Here is a 24,152-nt window from a genome sequence, read left to right on the forward strand (position 1 = left end):
AATCTGAGAGGATTCTCATAAATTAAAGAATGGGTAAAAAAATTATAGTATATAAATGAGATGGAAATCTGTTTTCCTTGTCTCACCTGCATAATTGCCAAATAGAATTCCAGAAGAGTAATTATGAGAGTACTTTCTCCCTCCTAATAGAGAGATGAAGGGCTCAGAATGAAGAATAAGACAATTTTTTTTTTTTTTTATATAGCCTATGTGGAAATTTGCCTTGATTGGCAATACATTTTATTTTTCTTGTGTTCTAAATTGGGAAAGAGAGTTTGAGTAAAAGAGTAGAAAGGAAGATAAATAAAAAACTTTAAAATATATTATATAATGGTTAACTTCTGATATGTAAGTTTTGTCATCTATAAAATAGAATTTTGGTGGTATAATGTGTATTACACAGAGTTCTTTTGGAAAAAATCCTTGCAAATTTCACATTTTTAAATAAAAGTAAACAACTATTGATTTTTGTTTTAATTACTTGCTTCATACATGTCAATAGGCCCACTCCAAAGACAAGATAATAATCTACAACCAAAAATGAACTAAAATTCAGATTCCATTTTCCCCCTGGAAATAATGTTTGGAAATTGCCTTCATAACAATTGTTTGTGGAGGGACGAATATGACCTCATGACTAAAATGCTGAAGAATTACAAAGTTTCTCTTTTGTTCCTAAATTGCTTGGACTGATTTTGGTCATCTACTAGCCATGCAGGAACTATATCAAATCATTACTTTAAGAACTGAATATATATACATGATCTTATGATTCTAAATGTCTTAAGTGCTATGTAGGAATGACTTTGATATATATGATCACCATGTTAACAGATTTAATGGTTATAATAATGGATTTTGAACGAATTATTACTGGAAATAGAATAAGGAGACATCAAAATTTTTACAAGAAATTATTGACTTTGTGAATTCCCTTTTTAAAGTTTTTATCATATAAGAATGACTCTTGGAGGTGAGGGATTTGAAAGTTTTTACTTAATTTCAACAAATATTTTATAAGATCACTTAAATATGTCAAGTCTATGAGTACATTTTTTCTACTACATGCCTATAGTGAATAATATTTTTTGAAAGGTTAAGTATAAACTGTAGGAAAAACTACTATATTTCAAAGGTCTTTCCTTTTTAAAAGAAATCCTTTCAAAAGAATGGTGCAGAAGTCTATCAGATAGTATAGAAACAGAAACATAGCATTCTATTCTTCCCTTTTCCCTACAGATCTAACGCCTTTGAAGTGCTAGCCCTGGATGGAGTCAGTACGGGCATCATTCAGTTTTATACAACCCAGGAGAATACTGACTGGCTAAGAGCAATATCAGCTAACATTGGTGATTTGACACTCCAAAATGTAGGTATATAAATTTTCCCAACCTTGATACTTTTGCATTGTTATATTTAATCATTCATAGGAACAATGTCATCATTAATTATTCTTTAATCAACTTGCTTTAAATAAGGGTTTAGAATCATATTTCAAAACCTTCCTAAAATGCTCATAAAACATGAATAAAAAAAGTCATTCAGATTTTTTCAAGTATTTATTACTTTTCAGTTGCCTTACATAGATTTACACTTTATACTTTTAAATCAATTGCCTCATTTGATCCCTACAAAATGCTATGAAGTAGTAAATTTAAGTATTATTATCCTCATTTCAAGAAACTGGACAAAGGCATTAAATCTAGCTTTTCTGATTTCTCATTTAGTGTTCTTTAGTGCAGTGCTGAAGCTCATTTCCAAACATTCATATGAAGGACATTTTTACCATATATCCACCCAGATACTTTGTAATTTTGTAAATATTAAATATTAATTATGAGCCAAAATGATACTATAATAAGAGGACTTGATTTTGAATCAGGAAATCTAGGTTTCTTGGACTCTGACACTGAATGATCACAGGAAATGCTTTCCAGGATACACATTGGAAATTTCCACAAAAAAACAAATATTAAAAACAAAACAAATAACTCAGCCTTGTACTTACAAATGCATGGTTTGATTCTTGTGAATAAGATTTTGAATAAGAGAAAACTATGGAGATTTAGGTTAACTCAGTGTTTATAAAACACATTTTTATAGTATTTAAAAAGAAAAGCTATCAATCAACATTTACTAAGTATCTAGCATGCCAGTAACTGTTTTAAGTGCTGAGGATACAAATTAAAAAACAACAAGAAATGACTACTCTCAAGGAGCTTACATTCTAACAGCAGAGACAACTGTATAAAAACCTCATTCTGTACATGTGCTGCATAGCTGCTTAGGATCATAGCTGTAGTCCTGAATAGGATATTAAAGTCCATCTTGTCCAACTTCCTCATTTTACAGAAGAGGAACAGAGATCAAGCAATTTTTAGCAGAGCCAGAATTTGAATCCAGATTTTCTGTCTACAAATTTAGAATTCTTTATCATGCATACTCTTCATGATTCTGTTCTTAGATAACATCTTTGTCTTCCAAAAAAGAAAATCTGGAGAACTAAGGGTTTAATAGTCAAAGGGACAATGTTGGCAGGAATTAAAAATTATGGAAGTTTGATGGAGAGCCATAGTTTGGTACAGATATATTTTGTTTTGTTTTACACACACTAAATGATCAGTTCTGACTCAGCCCACAAGAGACTGAGTTTTCCAAATATTATCAGTCTGACATATCCTCTCTTAGTTACTCTTGGCTGAATCCAAAGTTTAAAACAATACACAAATAACCTTGGAAATTGGTGTCATATTCTGATCTGTAGATATGAAATTGGTCTTTCTCTCAATCAAATAGGCCAGTGCAACCTCCACTATAAGTTATTCATTCAAGAATATGATAGATTTTGGACTCCAAAACTTTTAGAGGAGATGAAGAAACAAAAGCAGGTTATGATACCTATAATCTGGGAGTTCACCAGTAATACCATAGGTCCAATTCATATTAAAATTAATTTTTCAATAAATGTATGTTATATAAATTAAATGTTAAGCATACATTTAATTTTTGTTTGTTTTTGCAGTTGTTTTGTTCTAACATACATGTAGATGGATGGCTCTAATATAATCACCAACTGTGCATTTTATTCAATGTATTGCTCATTCTAGGATTCTTAAGGTGAAACTACTATGCTTTAGATAAACACTTTACAACTTGTCAGTAATGGGATCAAAGAATTTAATAGCTGAAATGGGTAGTAGATATCATTGTGTCTCACCCTTACATTTTATAGAAGAGTAAACTTCTGGCAGACTCAAGAGGTGAAATTCATATAACTAGCAAAATAAATAAATAAATAAATCTGAACTCAAAACTTCTGAATCCAAATTCAGATTCCTTAATGTATCCCTACAAATCTTATGTGCTGATAGGCCTCTATAATCTTTAAAGCATTTTCCTTTTCTTTAGATTATTTTAAAGAAGCATGAAATAACTAAAAGGGATTAAGAAGACTAATAATCTCCTCATGCAATCCTCTCATTTTACAAGTGAGAAACCTAAAGAAACAAAATGATTTTTTCACAATATTGACTACAATAATTCTTTAAGTCAGATGGTTCCAAAGTGATTAGCCCTATTTGAGAATGGTATGAGGTGGCAGAGGAATCTGCTGGTATATACGCTCATTCAGATTGAATTTCTAGTTTTTTGAGTCTTTTAATTACATTTTTATGACTTATTATCAGAATTGATTGAATAAATTCATGACAACTTGAACCATTCTACAGCTCAAAGAGAAATATACTAAAAAGAAAAGAAAAAAAACACCTTTTTTCAACGGCATTTTGAACTGCTAATTAATTTCAACTGCCATACAGATAGCTTGAAAAATTATAGCATTAATGTTCTTGTTAAACTGACTCTTCACTAACTTCTTTCTCTAGATGAAAATGGCAAATAAATGCTGTTCTCCTTGTGACCAGGTAGGATTTTTGTTTTTCATTTTAAGAGTGGCATAGATTTCCATATGCTAAAACTTTTCTTTTAAAGATATATTATGTATGTGAAATTGGAAGCCACTACAAAGTAAAGGATTTTAGCCCAGTATTGAAAACTTCTTTTTAAACTTGATTTACTTTTTCATTTATAATACAAACAATTTGTTGGAAATCCCTTAAACTGTTTTTCTAGTTTGTTTGGAAAATACATTAAAACTTCATCCTGATGTGGATCTTTCATTATTTGAAAGACTGCATTAAAACAAGATTTTATTAATAGTAAATACCACATATATTTAGAAAACAAAAATGTTTTTGTTCTAAGCCATATGTAAGTGTCTGTTGTTTTTGTTGCTGTCATTGTTTCTTTTTTTTTTTTTCTTCTGGGGGGAAAGTCAGGGATAGGACTGGACTTATAATGTCATTAGTATAGTGAACATTCTTTCTGTGAGGAACTCCCTCTATTTTTGCAGATCCCCAACTCATTTGGAATTATAGTTGTAGTGAATCACCTGGGTTATTGAGAGGTTTTTTGGTTTGCTCAGAATTACACAGCTAGAATACATCAGAGGCAAAGCATGAACCCAGTTTCTGAATTCAAGTACATCAATGATCAATTATGCAGAACTGCCTCATCACTAATATCATCATCATCTAGTTAGATCAATTTAAGCCCGTAGTAATATGTTTTAAACCAAGACTATTATGAAGTTTGCAATAAGGAGAAAAGAATTGGTTTGTGAGTTTATAAGCACCTCCTTGTGGTACAAATGGTGTTTCATCTTATGAAGCCTGGATTGGTTTCTCTTTAAGAAAGCAAGGAAGATGTTCACAGAATGTGATTAGTCAGAAGACAAGGTTTCTCTCTCACCAAAGACATAAAGAGCCCAAGCCATAGGGATTGATTAGGTTAGGAAAGTTTCCATTATTACCTTATGGGATATATTACTAACCCAGCTTTGTTGCCTGGCTAATGCAGGGACAGAGGGGACCAAATTTTTTTAAATTGAATTTTATAGTTTAAAAGTGTTTTATAATGTTCTGGGCCTGAAACTGAATCCCTAGACTGGCCTGAGCTAAGCTTGCTGCAGAATATTCATCTTTTAAAAAACTGATATTTAAATGTTCAAGAATATTTTTCTCTAAAATGTTATATGTAAGAGAAATATAAAAGTTACCTAATTCACATATCTGACCACATCACTCTCCTCTTCAGATACTTCAGTGTATTCCTAATAGATTTAAGATAACTTTGTTTTTAAAGCTCTGAAGTGTGCTAATCTTATCTCTTCTCACTTTCCATTGATATTTTTTCTTCTTACATCCTTACTTTTTGTTTGAGAAAAACCATCCCAAAACTTTTCTTTTGTGCAAGTCAGTTTGACAGTCAGTAGTCAACAAGCAATTATTATATACTTACAGGGGTCCTCAAACTACAGCCCGAGGGCCAGATGCAGCAGCTGAGGACGATTATCCCCCTCACCAAGGGTTATGAAGTTTCTTTATTTAAAGCCCCACAAAACAAAGTTTTTGTTTTTACTATAGTTTGGCCCTCCAACAGTCTGAGGGACAATGAACTGGCCCCCTATTTAAAAAGTTTGAGGACCCCTGATATACTATATGCTAAATGTTAGGGATGCAAAGAAAGACAAACATTTTCTCTGCAGTCAAAGAACCCACAATCTAGTGGGAGGTCATCTACTGTGCTTGAATTGCATTAGCTTCTTAACTATTTCACAATTCCTTGCCAGTTCAGTGTAGATACCACTTTCTCCATATAGTCTCCCTCATTTCTCTCCCTTCTGGAGTTTTCCTAGATCTTTCCTCTATCACTATTATCCTTGATTTTGCATTATGCTTATCTCTATATTACCATACTTGCTCCAATTGAATGTAATCTTGTGAAGATTAAAATTTTCCCACCTATAATAAGAAAGAGTGAGGCAGAGATCTGAGCCAATGACACTTTATTAAAGAGTCTGTGATCCTCTCTGATAAAGTAGATGTCAGATCTTCCTCATGATCTGAGATGCCACTTCCCTTGAGGGCCCTATTTTTATAGGGCTGGCTGTCCAGTCATTTGGAAGAGATATACCAAAATACAGAATAATTCCACTAAATAAGTAAAATAATTTGTCAATAGGATCACAAGTTGGGTAAAGGAAGGAATATCTCTATGTAAGATGGACAGGCTTCTCCTTAATTTGGACAGGGAAGAAATGATACAAGCTTTCAAACTAAGTGGTCATAAGATGGTCTTCTGCTCCTGTTGGACAGCTGATTGGTCAAGAGTTACAAAAACATTTGGAGGGACTTTCCAGATTGATATCAACTCTGTCAAACTGACCTTACTCATCATCACAAAGCAAATCAAAGATAGAGGGCTTTCACTTTACTTCAAATAGTTAAGCAAGTGAATTTAGAATCTATAGCTTATAACCACTTATATATCACTATTACCATCATGGTAATATAATAATGGTACATTACTATGTACCATTCAGGTACACTGGCTATATTTTATGTACAACTCTCCATTCCCCATCTTTGTGCCTGTGAATTGGCTGTCCTCTCTGCTCCCACCTTCATTCTTTAGGTTTCCTGTCTTCATCAAGTCTCATCTTTAATCTCACTTTCTATAAATCTTTCTCAATCCAAGAACTGCTAGTACCCTCCCCTCTGAGATTACCTTCTAAGTATTCTTTTTCTCTTCCTTGTTATTTCCGTGTTGTCTCCCTGATTAGAATGTGATCTTCTTGAGTATGTGGCCTTTCTCTGTATTTCCATTGCTTAACTTGCCACAAAGTAGGTGTTAAATAAATAAATGCATATTAATTACAAGACTGATGCCTGGTCCTCATCTCATCATTCTTACATAGTCTTATTTCTCCATTTATCATCTATACCACGTCAATATTCTCTAAGATATTTTTATGTCTTTTTTTTCCTCTTTGCTTGATAATTTTTCTTCTTATCAATCTCACATGATGTCTCTCCAGAGACTTCATATACTCAACATACTCATGAATGAACTTATTATTTTCTCTTGGAAACCTTTTCTTCTTTCAAACTTCTCTTTTTCTTGAAGACACGTCAAATTTCCCAGGTTCATAATTTCATCATTATCCTGGATTTTTTCACTAACCTTTATTCTACATAACTAGTCAATTGTCAAATATTTCTATTTTTACTTTCACGTAGATATAACAATCCATGCCCTTAATTTTACTAATAAAATTAATTTCATTTCAGAATTTTGTCAACTTCTGTTTAGATCAACAAGGACATTGTTTTGTTGACCTAGACAGGAGGATTTTCATCACAACATTGTAAGCATTGTATTTAATATATGCTGAAAGTGAGACTGAAAGAGTAGAATGCATGGAATAAATATTGTAGTCGGGCTAAGAACACAATCTCCATATATCATGTGTTTTTCCTTTGTATTATATCATATTACCTTTCAAACTGTGAGAAAAATAGAGAAGACCTTTTTTATAGTACAAATAATCAATTGTTTTTACAAGTCTTCTCTATTTTTTTCTAAACCATCATTTTGTTATTTCTTACAGCATAATTAGTATTCTATCACATTCATGTATCATAACTTGTCAAACCATTCTCCAGTTATTGAATAACTCCTCCTTAGTTTCCAATTCTTTTTCATCACCAACAGAGTTGATTAAATATTAATATATATATATATATACACACACATATATATATATACTTATACATATATATGGATCCTTTTCCTATTTCACTTATCTTTTTCAGTATAGCAGTAATGCTGAGTCAAAGGATATGAACAATTTAATAGTTTTTGCCATATACTATCAAATGTTTTTAGATTGTCTAGAATAGTTCAGATTTGTTTCTAACATGGATTTTGAAGAAAAGAAACAAAAGAGTACACATAGATGGAAGACATGGAAATGAATTGACTACAATGAGAAGAAAAGGGATGCCTTGAGAGAAGGAGGTCAGGGGAGTGTAATATTCTTCTCTAAAATATAATATTCTCTGGAAGCAAGTTTCTTGGGGGTATTCTGGGAGCAGTCTTCCTTTCAGTTCAGTATAATCACCTCAAATGCAGTCAGGAGTTAAAGTCCAAATCCTTTATTGTCTCCTTTAAAATCTTATCTCCTTCACTTGGGGCTCGGCTAGTTTTCTGGAGGCCTTCTGGATTTTGGTTTCAGTGTTCTCCACAGGACAGCCTGCCACCACTTCTCTCTCTTCCTTATTTCTGCCTGACTGCCTTCTCTGGCTTGTGAATCTCCTCAACTGAATCCTGGCTTCTGAATCTCCCAGAGTGAATCCTGGTTGAGGCTCCTAGCTTATATATTCCCTCTTAAAGGTGTGAATCTCGTAGAACTCTAGTAAGTACTAAGTACATAATCATTGTCTCTATCATTTCCAGTGACTTAGCACTTGTAAGATCCTAACAGGGGAGTAAGCTAAATTATTTTATACAAAAGATATGAATGGCTTCTAAAATAGGGAAAACGGGAAGGCGAGGAAGAGCAGAATTTGGTTCCAAGAAGAAATAACACACACAATCACTTAGCTACAGGGAAGTATGAAAGGAGGGTGAAAATAAAAGACTAATAGAAGGGAAGGTCAGATTGGGAAGGTGATGTGGTCAGCAGTATTTTTAAGCATGGATAAAATTAAAAGAGAAAGAAAAGAAAAAGTGAAAACATAAAATGATGAGAAATAGAGAGAAATCATAACTGTGAATGCAAATGGAATAATTTTCTTGTTCAATCATTTTTCAGGCCTGTGTAATTCTTTGTAATCTCATTTGGAGTTTTCTTAACAAAGATCCTGGAGCAGTTTGCCACTAACTTCTCTAGCTCATTTAACAAAAGAGGAAACTGAGGCAAATGAGGTTAAACAACTCAGATACAACTAGTTAGTATCTGAAGCCAGATTTTAATTCAACAATATGAGTCTTCCTGACTCCATATACTTAATATATTTAACAGCCTAGTTGTTATTTGAATTGGATGTACTCACCCATAAAATGGAAGTAGATAGCAGAGTAAATTAAAAATAATATGCTACATTGTTTATAAGATACATACTTGAAACAGAGAGGCACACATAGGGTAAAGATATGGGGCTGAAGCAGAATCTGTTATGCTTCAACTAAAGTATAAGAATTAGGGGTAAATATGAGGATCTCAGATAAAGCAAAAGAAAAAATAGAACTGATTAAAAGACAGGACTAATTAATAAGCAGGACAATGACATTTTACTAACAGGCACCATAGATAATGATGTAATGAAGTAATATCAATACTAAACATATAGCATCCAAATTCTTAAAGGAAAAGTTAAATAAGTCAGAGAATTAAGCCAATGATAAAAGTATACTAGTTGGGGACCTTAAATATTAAATAAATCCACCCCCCCAAAAAAAAACATAAAACAAGAAAAAAGTTAAGGAGATGACTAGAATTTTAGAAAAGTCTATATATTATATCTAATATACCTCTGAAGAAAACTTAAATGGGGATAAAAACTGGTACATGGGGATCTACACACACAAACACAGCACACAGCACACACACACACACACACACACACACACACTGACTATACTGTTTTCAATAGACATTTCCAATAGACTTGTGATGGAAAGAGCCATCTGCATCCAGAGAGAGAACTATGGAGACTGAAAGTAGGTCAAAGTATAGTATTATCACTTTTTTTGGTGATGGCATTGTTTATTTGCTTGTTTTTATTTTTCTTTCTCATGTTTTTTTCTCTTTTGATCCCATTTTTCTGGTGCAGAATAACAAATATGGAAACATGTTTAGAAGAATTACACATTTAACCTATAATGGAATGCTTGGTGTCTATGGGAGAGGGAGGGAAGGAGGGAGAAAATTGGAACACAAGATTTTGCAAAGGTAAATGTTGAAAACTATTTAGAAAAATAAAAGGCTATTATTAAAAAAAACTGATCATATATTATTGTTGTGATACAGGAGCCACCTGCCAGTGGCTGCTGGAGGTCTAACCCAGACCTGTAGAATGGATCTCTTCATGTGAGTTGATGATAATGATACAAGGAGATTGAGAAGCCATTGCTGTTCTCTCACCTTTGTCCTCTTCCCTCTTGCCTCCAATTTATTTCATTCCCAATCCACACGGAACACCTGCAAAACTGCTTTGCAACTCCTTCAAGTTTATGATTCACAGATATGGAAGCTCTTGGAGAATTGACCTGTCCCTTTACTTAGGCATGATCTGTAATGTATTATGACATAAAATTTTGCAACCAAATGTAGAAACATAAAAACATTAAGTGTCTCATTTTCAGATCATAGTGCAATAAAAATTACATTCAATAAAATGGGAGATATAGATAAAATTAATTGGAAACTAAATATTATAATCCTAAAGAATGTGTGGGTCAAAGACCAAGTCATAGAAATGATAAAAATTTCATTAAGGAAAGTGAAAATGATAAGATAATAAACATACCAAAATTGATGGAATGCAAGAAAATTTGCTCTTAGGGGAAAATGTGCATCTCCAAATAATTCTTCTTGTTCAGTAGTTTCGGGGTTGTGTCCTACTTTTCATGACCCCATTTGGAGTTTTTAGACATTGGAGTAGTTTGTTATATCCCCTCTTCAGTTCACTTTACAGATGAGGAACTGAAATAAACAAGGTTAAGTGACTTGCCTATTGTCAAGCAGCTAGTAAATGTCTGAGATCATATTCAAACTCAGAAGATGAATCCTCTTAATTCACTGTACCATCTCACTTCCTAAACTTATACACACACACACACACACACACACACACGCACACACACACACACACATATATATATATATATATAATATATACTTTATGATATAATAGAGAAAAATAGGTAAATTTATTAGGCATATAATTTTTAAAACTTAAAAAAGAGCAAATTAAATATCTGTAATTAAGCAGCAAATTGGAAATCTTAAAAATCAATGTCAATATAATTAAAACAAAAGTAAAAAATAAAACAAAATAAAAACATTGAACTAATTGAAAAAATAAAAATGAATTTTAGAGTGGAGATGATAAATTGACAGACTATTTGTTAATTTGATTTTAAAAAGAAAACCAAACTACCAGTATCCACAATTAGAAGGCTGAATTCACCATCAATGAAGAAAAAATTAATGTTTCTATTTGGAGTTATTTTGTCTAGTTATATGGCAATATGTCTAATAATGTAAGTGAAATGGATATGTAATTATAAAAATATAAAGTGCCCAAATTAATAGAAGAAAAAATAAACTACCCCTGTTTTAAATTGAAGAAGACAGCAATTAGAGATCTAAGGCGGGGGGAGAGAATCACTGGGACAAAATGGATTCCCAAGTAAATTCTACCAAACATTTAAAGAACAATTAATTCCAATACAATAAAAATTAAAAATTATTTGGGAAAATGGGTGGAAAAGGAATCCTACCTAATTCCTTTGACAACATATATATATGGTGCTGACATGTGAAACAAGCACAGGGAAAAAAAAAACAAAATAAAATAGGAAACTAATTTTCCTAATAAATATTAATGGGAAAATAAGAAAACACTAGGAAGAGATTGCAACAATATGTCACAAAAATCATATACTATGCCCAGATAAAATTTCAAACAGGAATGTCGGACTAGTTCAATATTAGGAAAATGATCAGCAAGATTAATTACATCAGTAACAAAACTAAGAAAAATAATGTGATTATTTCAATAGAGAAAAGTCTTTTCACAAAATAAAAGTCATTTTTATTAGAAACACTCTAAAGTTATCAGACTAAGTGTAGTTTTCCTTAAAATGATAAGCAGTATATACCTAAAACTTTCAAAAACTATATTTATAAAAGGAATAATCTATAAGATTTCCCAATAAGATGTGAAGCAAAGATGTTATCATTACCACTGTTAGACAATATTGTACTGGAAAAGTTTATCAAGTAACAAGGAAAAAAAAAAGGAATTAGAATACACATTGAGAAAATATAACTATAACTCTTTGTAGATGAGATGATGTTTTATTAGAAAATTTTGAAGAATCAACTGAAAAAATAGTTGAAATGTTACTTCTAGCAAAAATGCAGGATATAAAATAAACATACATAAATCATCCACCTTTACATATATCAGACTAAAGTACAATATAAAGAAAAAGAAACATATTTAAAATAATTGTAGACAATATAAAATATTTCAGATTTTACCTGCCAACACAAACCCAGGAACTATCTAATCACATTTACAAAATGATTTTTATGCAGATAGAGATGGGGAAAATAGTATGTTTCTATTGAGCCAGTTATTTTTAAAATAATTTAGTTATTAACTACTATATCAATAAAATTACAAAAAATATTTTGCAAAACTAGGAAAAATAATAAAAGTCATCTGAAAGAAAAAAATGTTGAGAATATCAAGGATACAATGGAAAACAATCTGAAAGAAGGAGGCCTAGTAATACTAGATCTCAAACACTATCCTAAAGTGGTAATCATAAAAAAACAGTGTGATATTGGCTAAAAAATTGAGTGATAGATCATCGTAATAGCTTAGGTGCACACAATAATATTAAATTATTGTTGTAATTTTATGTTTCATAAACACAATGATCCAGACTTTGGGAGCAAGAATTTATTTGAGAAAAACTACTTGGAAAAGTGGAGAATCATTTGGCTAAAACAAAGTATAGAATAAACTATTACTATCTACCAAAAAAAGGTCAAATAAATGTATTATTTAAACATAAAGAGAACCAAAGAAGCCCACAAGCTTACTCTCAGAGGCAGAGGCAGATTCATTCCAACTTCCCCCTTTGTGCTGGCTGGAGATTTGGAGGAAGAGAGGCTGAAGCTCGCAGAGACAAAGGAGTAGAGGCAAGAGCTCTCAGAACCAAAGAGAAAGATAGACCTCTAAGAAAGCTAACCGGGCTATTTTGAAGGAGACAATAAAGGATCTGGACTTTAACTCCTGGCTGCATTTGAGGCGATTATTACTTTAAACTGAAACCAAGGCTGCTCCCAGAAGCCACCCAAGAAACCTGCTCCCAGAGAAAATTATATTTTAAGGAAGAATATTACAGTTTAGCTCCCGAACGTGGAACAGACAGATCCTGATTTCAGTGGAAAAGTCTCCTCAACCCAGAAATTAGAATGAGTACAAAAATAGATAAGGAAACTTTATTAAAGGGCTATACTAGTGCTTCACTTAAAATGGGACAGATGTTTAGAAAACAGCCTGCTTTTCCTCTTCAAGGAAAATGTTTAGAGAGCTTTGTCAGACTTATGAAAAGTCAAGGTTTAATTATAATTTGAGAGCAGCTCACTGAACCTTTAGAAACTGTACAGTATACATGTCCTTGGTTCTCTATGGAAAAAAAATTGGATCCAGATAAGTGGAAATTAATAGGAGAGCAATTAGGTGAATACTACAATTCCAATCCAAACTCAATTTCCAAAAATACACTTAATACATATAATTTAATACAACTGGTTTTAAGAAATTATATAAGTGTTAGAATAAGGAAAAAGATGAAAGAGCAGGAGGAGTCGGAGTCAACTAAACTAGGTGAAAAGGATGAAGAATCAGATAAGAATGGAGTTAAGTACAATTCTGAGTGTGGCACTTTACAACAGGGGCATTTCCCATCCCCTGACCTACTTCCCTCAATTAACCCTTCATGGGTGAAGAGAAGGAAGAGGGGGAAAGGCAGTGACACAAACAGAACCACCTATGAAGCAGCCTATGACAAGATTACAAAAGGTATTAGTCAAGGCTAAGAGAGAAGGACAGTATATATCTGATTTAAAAATAAATGCATACTCTGTGATTGAAAAGACTGACTCTTCAGGTCAAAAAAAGGGAAGATACACTCCTTTGATCTGGAAAAAAATAAGGATTTGAAAAAGGGTTGCACTCTTTATGGGGCTACATTGTCTTATGTTAAGATGTTACTAGATAGTTTGGCTTATGAAATCCTAACCCCCAGTGATTGGAAATCCATAGCAAGGACATGTTTAGAACCTAGATAAAACTTGTTGTGGCTTTTGGAGTATCATGCATTATGTAGGATTCAAGCCCAATGCAATAGGCAAACTGGAGTTAACATACAAATCATTTTTGACCAACTAGCAGGTGAAGGTCAGTATGGAGAGAATTTAGCACAGATTAATTATTCCATAACAGTGTATGAGCAAATTTCTAAAGCTGCAGTAAAAGCTTGGGGTTCTCTCCCAGAAAAAGATGAAGGTAAAGCCTTCACAAAAATAGAGCAAGGTCCCAATGAACCTTTTGCTGATTTTGAGACATTTGCAAATAGCTGTCACAAGAACCATTGGAGAAAATGCAGCTACAGAAATAATCACCAGACATTTGGCTAAGGAAAATGCCAATGAGGTTTGCAAAAGAATTATATGGGGACTATACAACAATGCTCTTTTAGAGGAGATCATAAGACGCTGTGCCACAGTGGGCACAAGTGCTTATTATACCCAGATTATGATGAACATGGGAAGACAGGGTCCCTCTTGGCAAGGGACTTCTAGAGAAAATTGTTGATGTTTTCAATGCGGAAAAGTTGGACATCTAAGAGCTCAGTGTAGGCAAAGAGATAGAGTGAGAGGACAGGGTTAGAAAACCCCAAACTCCATGTCCAAAATGCAACCGAGGCTTCCACTGGGCCTCAGAATATAGATTGACCCATGAAATTGAGAGGCAGGGCCCAGTCCCAAGATATCATACAAAAGACAGGTGGGGCATGATGGCAGCTGAGTTTACACCCAAAGAGTCTCTAGAAGTTCAATACTCTGATGTGATCAATCAGCCAAAAAGTAATCACATGGCAGAAAGGGATCACATGATCAACCAACAGAAAAGCAATCAGATAACATAAAGGGATTACAACTGGGGAGAATACAGGCCTTTTAAACCAACAGGGCAGTGTCCACTGCAAATAGCTTCAATATAATAGCCAGGTAATGAGGAGAAATCCCAAAAGTGGTAAATAAAAGGGACTAGATAAGTTAACTGCCTGGGAGAGAAGGTTTGCTTGTATTCCTACAGTTGGAGAAGAAAACAGATGAGTGGCAATGAACACCTGGAGAGAGAGACAGAAAAGGAGAAAAACCTCAAAAGAAAGGAAAAGCTCTAAGAAACACTGACACTGCAGAGCAAGGCTGATAATGAGACTGTTGCAGTACTTGAAAACAAGCAGGAATTATTGGATTCCTGGCATGTGAACTAATAGACAATAGATTCCTTTTAGACTATTTCTAGGACTTATGGACATGTATAATTCCTCATATTGATTCATTATTTGTTACATCACTACTAGCCTATGTTATATTACTATGTGCTTATGTAATTTATATAATTATGTGTAATACTTCCCATATTGATGGATTTATATATACCTGTTTCAAGTGAACCCCCTCAGAAACCCGTTAATCTGATTTAATTTGCCATTTCTTTTGGTGTTTCATTCCTTTTTTGAACAGTCAGGGAAGGCCTGAACACATTCTTTTTTGGGGTTCTCACCTCCTTAAGAAGTCAGGGAGGTCATGACCACCTATGTTCTAAATCAAAAGAAAGCAGGAAATGTTATGATTCTTACAAGGTACTAAGACAATGGGATTGATGATAGAGACAATAATGATCTAATTTAGTATGGTTCAGTATGATTGATCTGATCCTACAAGGAGATGTTATGGGCCAGAACTTGAAACAAGGTACTAAGTGGAATTGAGGAGACAATGGTTAAATCTAATTTAGCATTCATTTAATACTACAACAAATTATGGTTTCTTAGTGATGTACTGATTGGAGTATACTCAGTGCACAGCATATAAGGAGGAAGCTCTCAGGATCAAACACAGAAACCCACAAGCCCATTCTCGGAGGCAGAGTCAGATTCATTCCAACTTCCCCCTTTGTGCTGGCTGGAGATTTGAAGGAAGAGAGGCTGTGGCAGAGACAAAGGAGTAGAGGCAAGAGCTCTCAGAACCAAAGAGAGAGATAGGCCTCCAAGAAAGCTAACCAGGCTATTTTGAAGGAGACAATAAAGGATCTGGACTTTAACTCCTGGCTGCATTTGAGGCGATTATTACTTTAAACTGAAACCAAGGCTGCTCCCAGAAGCCACCCAAGAAACCTGCTCCCAGAGAAGATTATATTTTAAAGAAGAACAACATTACACTAATTATTCCTCAATTTATAAATGGTTAAAATATATGAATAGGCAGTTTTCAAATAAAGAAATCAAAGCTATGGATAGTTACATAAAAATGCTCTGAATCACTATTGATTAAAAAAATGAAAATTAAATTAACACTCAGATATCACCTCATATTTAACTGATTAATTAATATGACAACAAAGGAAGGTGACTTTTGCCCTAGCAATACCACTAATCAGGTTTTGTCCCAGAGAGTTTTCCAAAAAAGAAAAGGGCCTATTTGTAATATATATATATATATATATATATATATATATATATGTATGTATATATGTATGTATATGTATACGTATATATGTATATGTGTATATATATATATATATCCATACTAGCTCTTTTGTGATATCAAAGAAATGGAAATTAATGGGATGCTTATCAATTAGGGAGTGATTAAACCAGTTGTGATATATGTTTTCAATGGAATTTCATTGTGTTGTAAGAAATGATGTACAGGATAGTTTCAGAAGAACCTGGGAAAACCTATATGAACTGATACAGAGTGTAATGAGCAAAAACAGAAGAACATTGTACAACACAATAGCAATAATATATGATCAACTGCAAATAACTTAGTGATTCTGCAAAATTTATTGATCTTACAATTCTGAAAGAATTTGAAAGATTCATGATGAAAAATGCTATCCACTACCAGAGAAAGAACTGATTAGGTTTGAGTGAAAGCATTTACTTTGGTGGTTTTGGGGGAGCTATCTGTGTTTTTTAAATAATATGACTAATATTGAAAAAATATTTTGCTTTACTACATGTATCAAATTCCATGAATTCTCATTGATATGGCTGTGAAGGAAGGGAGAGAATATGGAACCCAAAATTTTTTAAATGAATAGTAATAATTGTTTTTGCATGTTTTGTGGAAAAATAAACTATCTGAAGAAATCAAAGGTTTGCATTGTATTTAATAGATACAATTTTCGTTATGGTTACTTTCAAACTCTAATGCATGAAATTTAGGTAACAGTTTAGGAACAGTGTTAGTAATGTATCTAACACTAAATCTAATGCCAATGAGTAATGGAGGGCTGCCTTGATTTCTCCTTTCAAGCAACTAATTTCACCCAATCTGCCTTATGGAAAAGTTATCAGATCCTCTGCTTGTGAAAAAGGAGGTCCATTGTTGCCTGCTTCTCATTGACAATTAGTAATTTATTCAAGTCAGTGTATACGTTCACAGCCTCTAAAAAAATATGAGGTGGATTAAAATGTAAAAAACAAACAAAAAAAAAAAAAAAAAAAAAAAAAAACCAGGAGAGGATTCTAGGAAGATGACAAGAGTACGTCATTAAATTTCAAGCTCTTCAGATTTCCCTCATAAATAGCACAAATTTGTACCTCAGGGCAAACATAGACTGGTGGAATACAAAGAAGACTTGGGGCAGAGCAGGGGTCCTCCTGGGACAACCCAGGAAAACCAGAATGCTGGTTACAGAATTAACCAGTGTAAAGTGTAAAAACCTTGAGGCTAGCTCCACAGGAACAGCAATGAAAAATCCCTGGAACTAGTTGGCTTTAGCTAGAGCTTCTGCCAGATCCAGAAAAACTTTCACTTCTCAGACACAATGGGGAGTGGGGGGTCTAAGACTGAGAAGACTGGGGGAACTTTGGCTGATTAAGATGGCTGCAGAGACAGGGCTGTGGCTGAGAAGGACTCAGCATACCCGGTGAGATCAGAAGCAGTGGGGCAAGTACAACTACTGGTTGTTGGCACTTGCAGAAAGGTGGAGCTTTTAGCTTGGGGTTCCAGGCCAGAGGGCTGAGTTGAAGTGAAACACCATTCCCTCTTCCCATGATTAGAGGTGCTTACATTAATATTTCTCATTTTAAAAAATGAACAGTAAAAAAGAAAGAAGCCAACCATAGGTTCCCTATGAGAATAGGGAAGACAATGCTTCATTTTCAGAGGAGGACATTCAAGTTTAAAAAGTTGCTTCTTCCCCAAAGAGTAACATAAATTGCTCCCTACCCAGAGAGAATTTATAGAAGAACTCAAAAAAGACTTTAAAATTCAAATGAGAGAGATTGAGGAAAAAATAACAATCATCATCATCATCATATAAGAAAAACAAGAAGATTATGAAAAAGAGAGCGAATCTTAAGGAAGAAAATAGTTCTTTGATAATTAGAATTGGGCAAGGGGAAGTCACGGAAGCTATAAGAGATGAAGAAATAACAAAACAAAACATAAAGATAGAACAGAGTGTGAAACATCTTATAAGAAAAACAAAAATCTGAGAACAGAGCAAGAAGAGAAAATGTAAGAATCTAATTATCTAAAAGTTGTGACCAAAAAAAGAAAAAAATAATAACCTTGGCAGAATAATACAAGAAACAATCCAAGAAAAAATTCCCACGGAGATAGAACATGAGAAAAAAGTAGAAAGGGGGGGGTCACTGCTTACCACCTCAAAGAGACTTTGTGGAAAACATAGGACACCAAATTTCAAAACCCCCAAAGTAAAGAGAAAATTGTGCAAGAAACCAGAAAAAAAAAAAAAAAACAATTCAAATATGCTAGAGCTACAATTAGAATTGTACAGGATTTACCAGAAGTCACAATAAAAGACCATGTACCAGCAATCAAAAGAACTAGGCCTATGGCCAAAAATATCATATCCAGCGAAATTATCCACAATATTGAATGATAAAAATGGACATTCAATAAATTTACTTTCAGGACTTTCAACCTAATCAAATAGAAAATTTAACACATAAAACCTAATATCAAAGATTAATTTCAAGAAACTTAACATGGACAAATTATGGTTTTCTTTTTTGTTTGGTTTTTTTTTTTTTTTTGAACAAAATGTATATCACATGTTTAAGATTGACATCAGAATTGGGTAGCTCAAAAGAAAGATTGTGGCAGAACTGAGTAGTATCTTACTCTAAAAAGCAAAACTGTCTAAGGAATAGTTGCTAAAAATAGCAACTATGTTACACAAGTGAGTTTCAAGGACAGAATAGACATAGAGACATTAGAGGGAGGAGGAAGGCTCATATTTCTGAAAACTTATTCACATTGGAAATGGGTTAAATAGGCAACACAACATATATGCCATGAAGTATGTTGCACCCTACAAAATCCCTAAAGAAATAAGGGAGGATAGAACAAAATTGGGTGGGATATAGAAGGATGTATAGATTTATGATGGTAGAACAAGATGTATAAATTAATTGGCAAAGGATAAATAATAAGATGGGGTACAGAAGTGTGTATAGAGTAATGATAGTGGGACAAGGTGTATAAATGAATGGGAAAAGGATAAAGAGAGAAGGAAAAGATGGAGGGAGGAGATAAAGGAAGGATCCATGAGAGGGTGGAGGTCATGTAATAGCAAGGCAAGTTAAAGAACAGAATTAAAGTAGAAGAATTAGCAAGGACAGGAAATTAGTGATATATAGAAAAATAGCAGAAGTAGTAATCATTGATCTCAGACAAAAATCAAAGTTAAGAATTCAATCACAAGAAAATTGTACATTATATGTCAGCCATATTATTGTTGTTTTAGAAGCATGTTTACAAATGGGTAAATGCATATGCATTTATGTGTCTCAGTATGCATGTAGATATATAGATTTGTAGATATATGTGTGTGTGTCTGTGTGTGATATATGTGTGTGTATACATAGATATATGTATATGTGTGCATGTCTTTGTGTATTTGTGAATGTGTGTGTATGTGTCTGTATGTATAAACATGTCAATGCTTAACTGTAGCCTACTTGGAGGAGGTGCAAGAAGAATGTATAATACGATTCAAATTCAGATCTTTGGATTGCAAATATAGTCTTTCCACTACAACAACCTCTAATCTTCTAAAGAGGTACAACTGCTGATAGATTTCTGATACTGAAATTAGATTACATAGATTGTCATGAAATATATAATAGGCATTTCAAGTGAAAATATAACATTGTGGGAGGAGCCTAAATAACAGAGAAAAGGTAGTAACCCACCTGAGTTCCCCCTCAAACCTCTCTGAAAAGCTTTAATGTCACAAAACAACTAGAATGACTGAATCCACAGAAAAACAGGGTGAAATAAATTTCCAAACACAAACTACTTGAATAGGAAATAGTGAGTGGTATCTAGTGGGAGCCCTGCCAATGCAGACCCATTCTGGGCAACTAATAATAGTCCATGGGAGCCATTGAATCTGCAGTGGCAGTGGCTGCTTTCAGAGCCCTCAGTGCCCAGATGGTAAGGGAATCGAACAACTGATCAGACAGATTGTAGTAGTCTCTTTGCTGTTACTTGGAGTAGGACTGTGTTGCTTTGCCCATACTCAAAATACATCAGGCTTTGGTAGCAGTATCACGCAAGGAGTAGCACTAGCACACTAGAGATTTGGGCTGAAGTGGAACAAGAACATTTATCAGAAGAATAAGGACCTTCATTGGGGTTAAAAAGAGTGCTTGTGGTCACTCACAGACAGAACACAGGCCAGGAGAATAGTTGATACACTCTCCTTAAAGTATATCATCTTGGATATACAAACCTCTCTGAAAAGCTTTAATGTCACAAAACAACTAGAATGACTGAATCCACAGAAAAACAGGGTGAAATAAATTTCCAAACACAAACTACTTGAATAGGAAATAGTGAGTGGTATCTAGTGGGAGCCCTGCCAATGCAGACCCATTCTGGGCAACTAATAATAGTCCATGGGAGCCATTGAATCTGCAGTGGCAGTGGCTGCTTTCAGAGCCCTCAGTGCCCAGATGGTAAGGGAATCGAACAACTGATCAGACAGATTGTAGTAGTCTCTTTGCTGTTACTTGGAGTAGGACTGTGTTGCTTTGCCCATACTCAAAATACATCAGGCTTTGGTAGCAGTATCACGCAAGGAGTAGCACTAGCACACTAGAGATTTGGGCTGAAGTGGAACAAGAACATTTATCAGAAGAATAAGGACCTTCATTGGGGTTAAAAAGAGTGCTTGTGGTCACTCACAGACAGAACACAGGCCAGGAGAATAGTTGATACACTCTCCTTAAAGTATATCATCTTGGAAGAACTGAAAACATGAAGATCCCTAGAAGTATCTCTGAAAATATCTCCACAAAACTTCAAAAGCTTGGGACAGTGCATTCTCCATCTTAGAAGCAGAATCCTACCTTAGCAATGAGTTAAAAGTAAATAAATAGACTGGAAAATAAGCAAACAGCACACTGATTCTGACTATAGAAAGTTACTATGGTGACAAAGATCAAGATAACAAAATCAAAGCTCCTACATATAAAGCCTCCACAAAATATATGAATTGATCTCAGTCCATGGAAGATCTCAAAAAGGACTTTGAACAGTAAGTAAGAAAGAAGAGAAAAAATAGAACTGGAAATGATGCAAGAAAAACATGATGGAAAGTGCCATTGGCTTTGAAAAGAGACACATAAAAAGAAATATTGAAGAAAATAATACCTTAAAAAACAGATTAGGTCAAATAATAAAAATAAATAAATCAATAAAGGTACCAAAAACAATTAGGAGAAGGATTCATTGGAAAACAAAATTAGCCAAAGGGAAAAGGAGGTACAAAATCTCAAGAAAGAAAATAATCCCTTAACAATTGCAATAATGCCAATGAAAGTCAATGACTTTAAGAGAAATAGAGAAAAATAAAGCAAAACCAAAAAATGAAAAAAAAAAGGCAATGCAAAATATATATGGGGGAAATAACTGACCTGGAAAATAGATCCAGGAAAGATAATTTTAAAATTATGGGACCCCTGAAAAACATGATAAAAAAAATAGACTAAACAGCACATTTTAAGAAACTATCAGGGAAGCTAGTTGGCACAGTGGATATAGTACCAGCCCTGAAGTCAGGAGGATCTGAGTTCAAATCTGGTCTCAGACACTTAACACTTCCTAGCTATAAGACCCTGAGCAAGTCACTTAACCCCAATTGCCTCAGCAGAATAAAAGAAAGAAAGAAGAAAAAAAAAGAAAGAGAGAAAGAGAGAAAGTCACTTAACCCCAATTGCCTCAGCAGAAAAAAGAAAGAAAGAAGAAAGAAACAAAGAAACAAAGAACAAAAAAGGGAAAGAAAATATCAAGGGAAACTCTCTTGAAAAGAATCAAAGGGCAAAATAGAAATTCAAAGTCTCTACCAATCACCTCCTGAAAGATTCCAAAATGAATACTTCCAAGAATATAAAAGACAAATACTAAAGCTCCATAGTCAAGGAGAAAATATTTCAAACAATCAGGAAGAAATAATTCAAATATTGTGGAACATAGTCAAGATAATACAAGATTTATTTCTTTCTACATTAAAGGATTGGAAGGCTTGGAATATGATATTCCAGAGAGCAAAGAAGCAAGGATTACAACCAAGAATCACCTATTTAGCAAAACTGGGTATAATGCTTGGGGAATGGATGTTCAATAAAATAGATGTTTAATTTTCATCACTCTTGGTGGAAAGACTACAAATGAATAGAAAATTTGGCTTTCAAATATAAGACTCAAGAGAAGCATAAAAAGGTAAATAGGAAAAAGAAATCATAAGAGATTTGATAAGGTTAAACTATTTACATTTCTATATAGGAAGATGAAAAAAAAATTTTCATTATTAGGATAATTAAAAGATTATGTAGACAGAGGAACCAGGTGTAAATTACCTAATGACAATAGCTAAAATTTAATTTAATTTAATGGATGGAGGAAATAATCTTACAAAAAAGGGGAAGATGGGGAAGGTTAAAGGGAAGAGAAAACCTTACTCTCAAAAGAATTGACTTAAAGAGGAATTAGAATACACACTCAATTGAATATAGAAATCTCTCTTATCCCACAGTAAATTAGGAGAAAAATGAAAAGAGAAAAAGGGATAGTAGTGATAGATGGAAGGGCAAATTGTAGGAGGCAGTAGTCAGAAGGAAAACACTTTTGAGGAGGGCAGAATTAACAAAATAAACAGAGGGGGAAATAGGATGGAGGGATATAAAGGTAGCAGTTATAACTATGAAAATATGTTGAAATGTTTCTCTGATAAAAGCTTCATTTCTCAAATATAGAAAAGTCAAAATTTTTTTAAAGAAGCATTTTCTAATTGATAAATAATTAAAATATATGAACAGTTTTCAGTTGAAATATTCAAAGCTATCTACAGCATATGGAAAATTGCTCTAAATTATTACTGATGAGATAATACAAATTAAACACTTCTGGGGTACTATTTCATACCTATTAGATTGGCTGATAGACCAGAAAAGGAAAATGAAAAATGTTGAAGTGAATGTGGGGGAAATGAGTCATTGATGCACTGTGGGTAGCGTTGTGAACTTATTCACCATTATGTAGAAAAATTTGGAACCATGCCCAAAGGACAATAAAACTATACTGGGTAAAACCATGCTAGGCTATAAAACCATGATATAAAAACTTTTGATCTAGCAAGACTACTACTACAAAGAAAAACCTATATCAAATTTTTTTCTTAATGGGAAGTCGGGGAAAGAAGGAGGGGCAGAATTTCAAACTTTAAAAAGTTTTAAAAACTTTAAAAACTTTAAAAAGTCTTGAAAATGAATGTTAAAAATTGTTTTTACAAATAAATGGGGGAAAATACTAAAAAAAAAAAAATAAGAAAACAACATATCTTCCTGCCTCATAAGTTTAGTAATATACCTAAAATGTTAAAATTTCAATAGAAGTTACCAGGCATTTATTGAATGTTTACTACATACCAGACACTGCTAAGAACTAGAAATATAAACATAAATAGTAACCATCCCTTTGTTCAAAAGTTAAAACTGTCTATGTTAGAGACTTTCACATAGTGTATGCTTCATTTAACACTTCATTGAAAAGTTTTCACTACATTTATAACTTCTGCAGCTTTTAAAAAGCAGTTTTGCCATGTATCTAACACCTTATGTTACATTTAACAAAGTATGTAAAAGGAAAAACCTATGGGGTTGTACTA

General features: G+C 33.4%; 1 protein-coding gene across 2 annotated transcripts in view; it reads left to right on the forward strand.

The window, feature by feature from the left end:
• Positions 1 to 24,152, forward strand: part of SNTG2 (syntrophin gamma 2) — a 628,864-nt gene that overhangs the window by 410,001 nt on the left and 194,711 nt on the right. For both annotated transcript variants that reach the window (XM_031951163.1, XM_031951164.1), the window contains 2 exons: positions 1,240 to 1,369; positions 3,885 to 3,923. In XM_031951163.1, coding sequence (XP_031807023.1) covers positions 1,240 to 1,369; positions 3,885 to 3,923 — 169 coding nt within the window. The remainder of the gene's footprint in view (positions 1 to 1,239; positions 1,370 to 3,884; positions 3,924 to 24,152) is intronic.

Source organism: Sarcophilus harrisii, chromosome 2 (assembly GCF_902635505.1).
Source record: "Sarcophilus harrisii chromosome 2, mSarHar1.11, whole genome shotgun sequence".
Classification (NCBI taxonomy): Eukaryota; Metazoa; Chordata; class Mammalia; order Dasyuromorphia; family Dasyuridae; genus Sarcophilus; species Sarcophilus harrisii.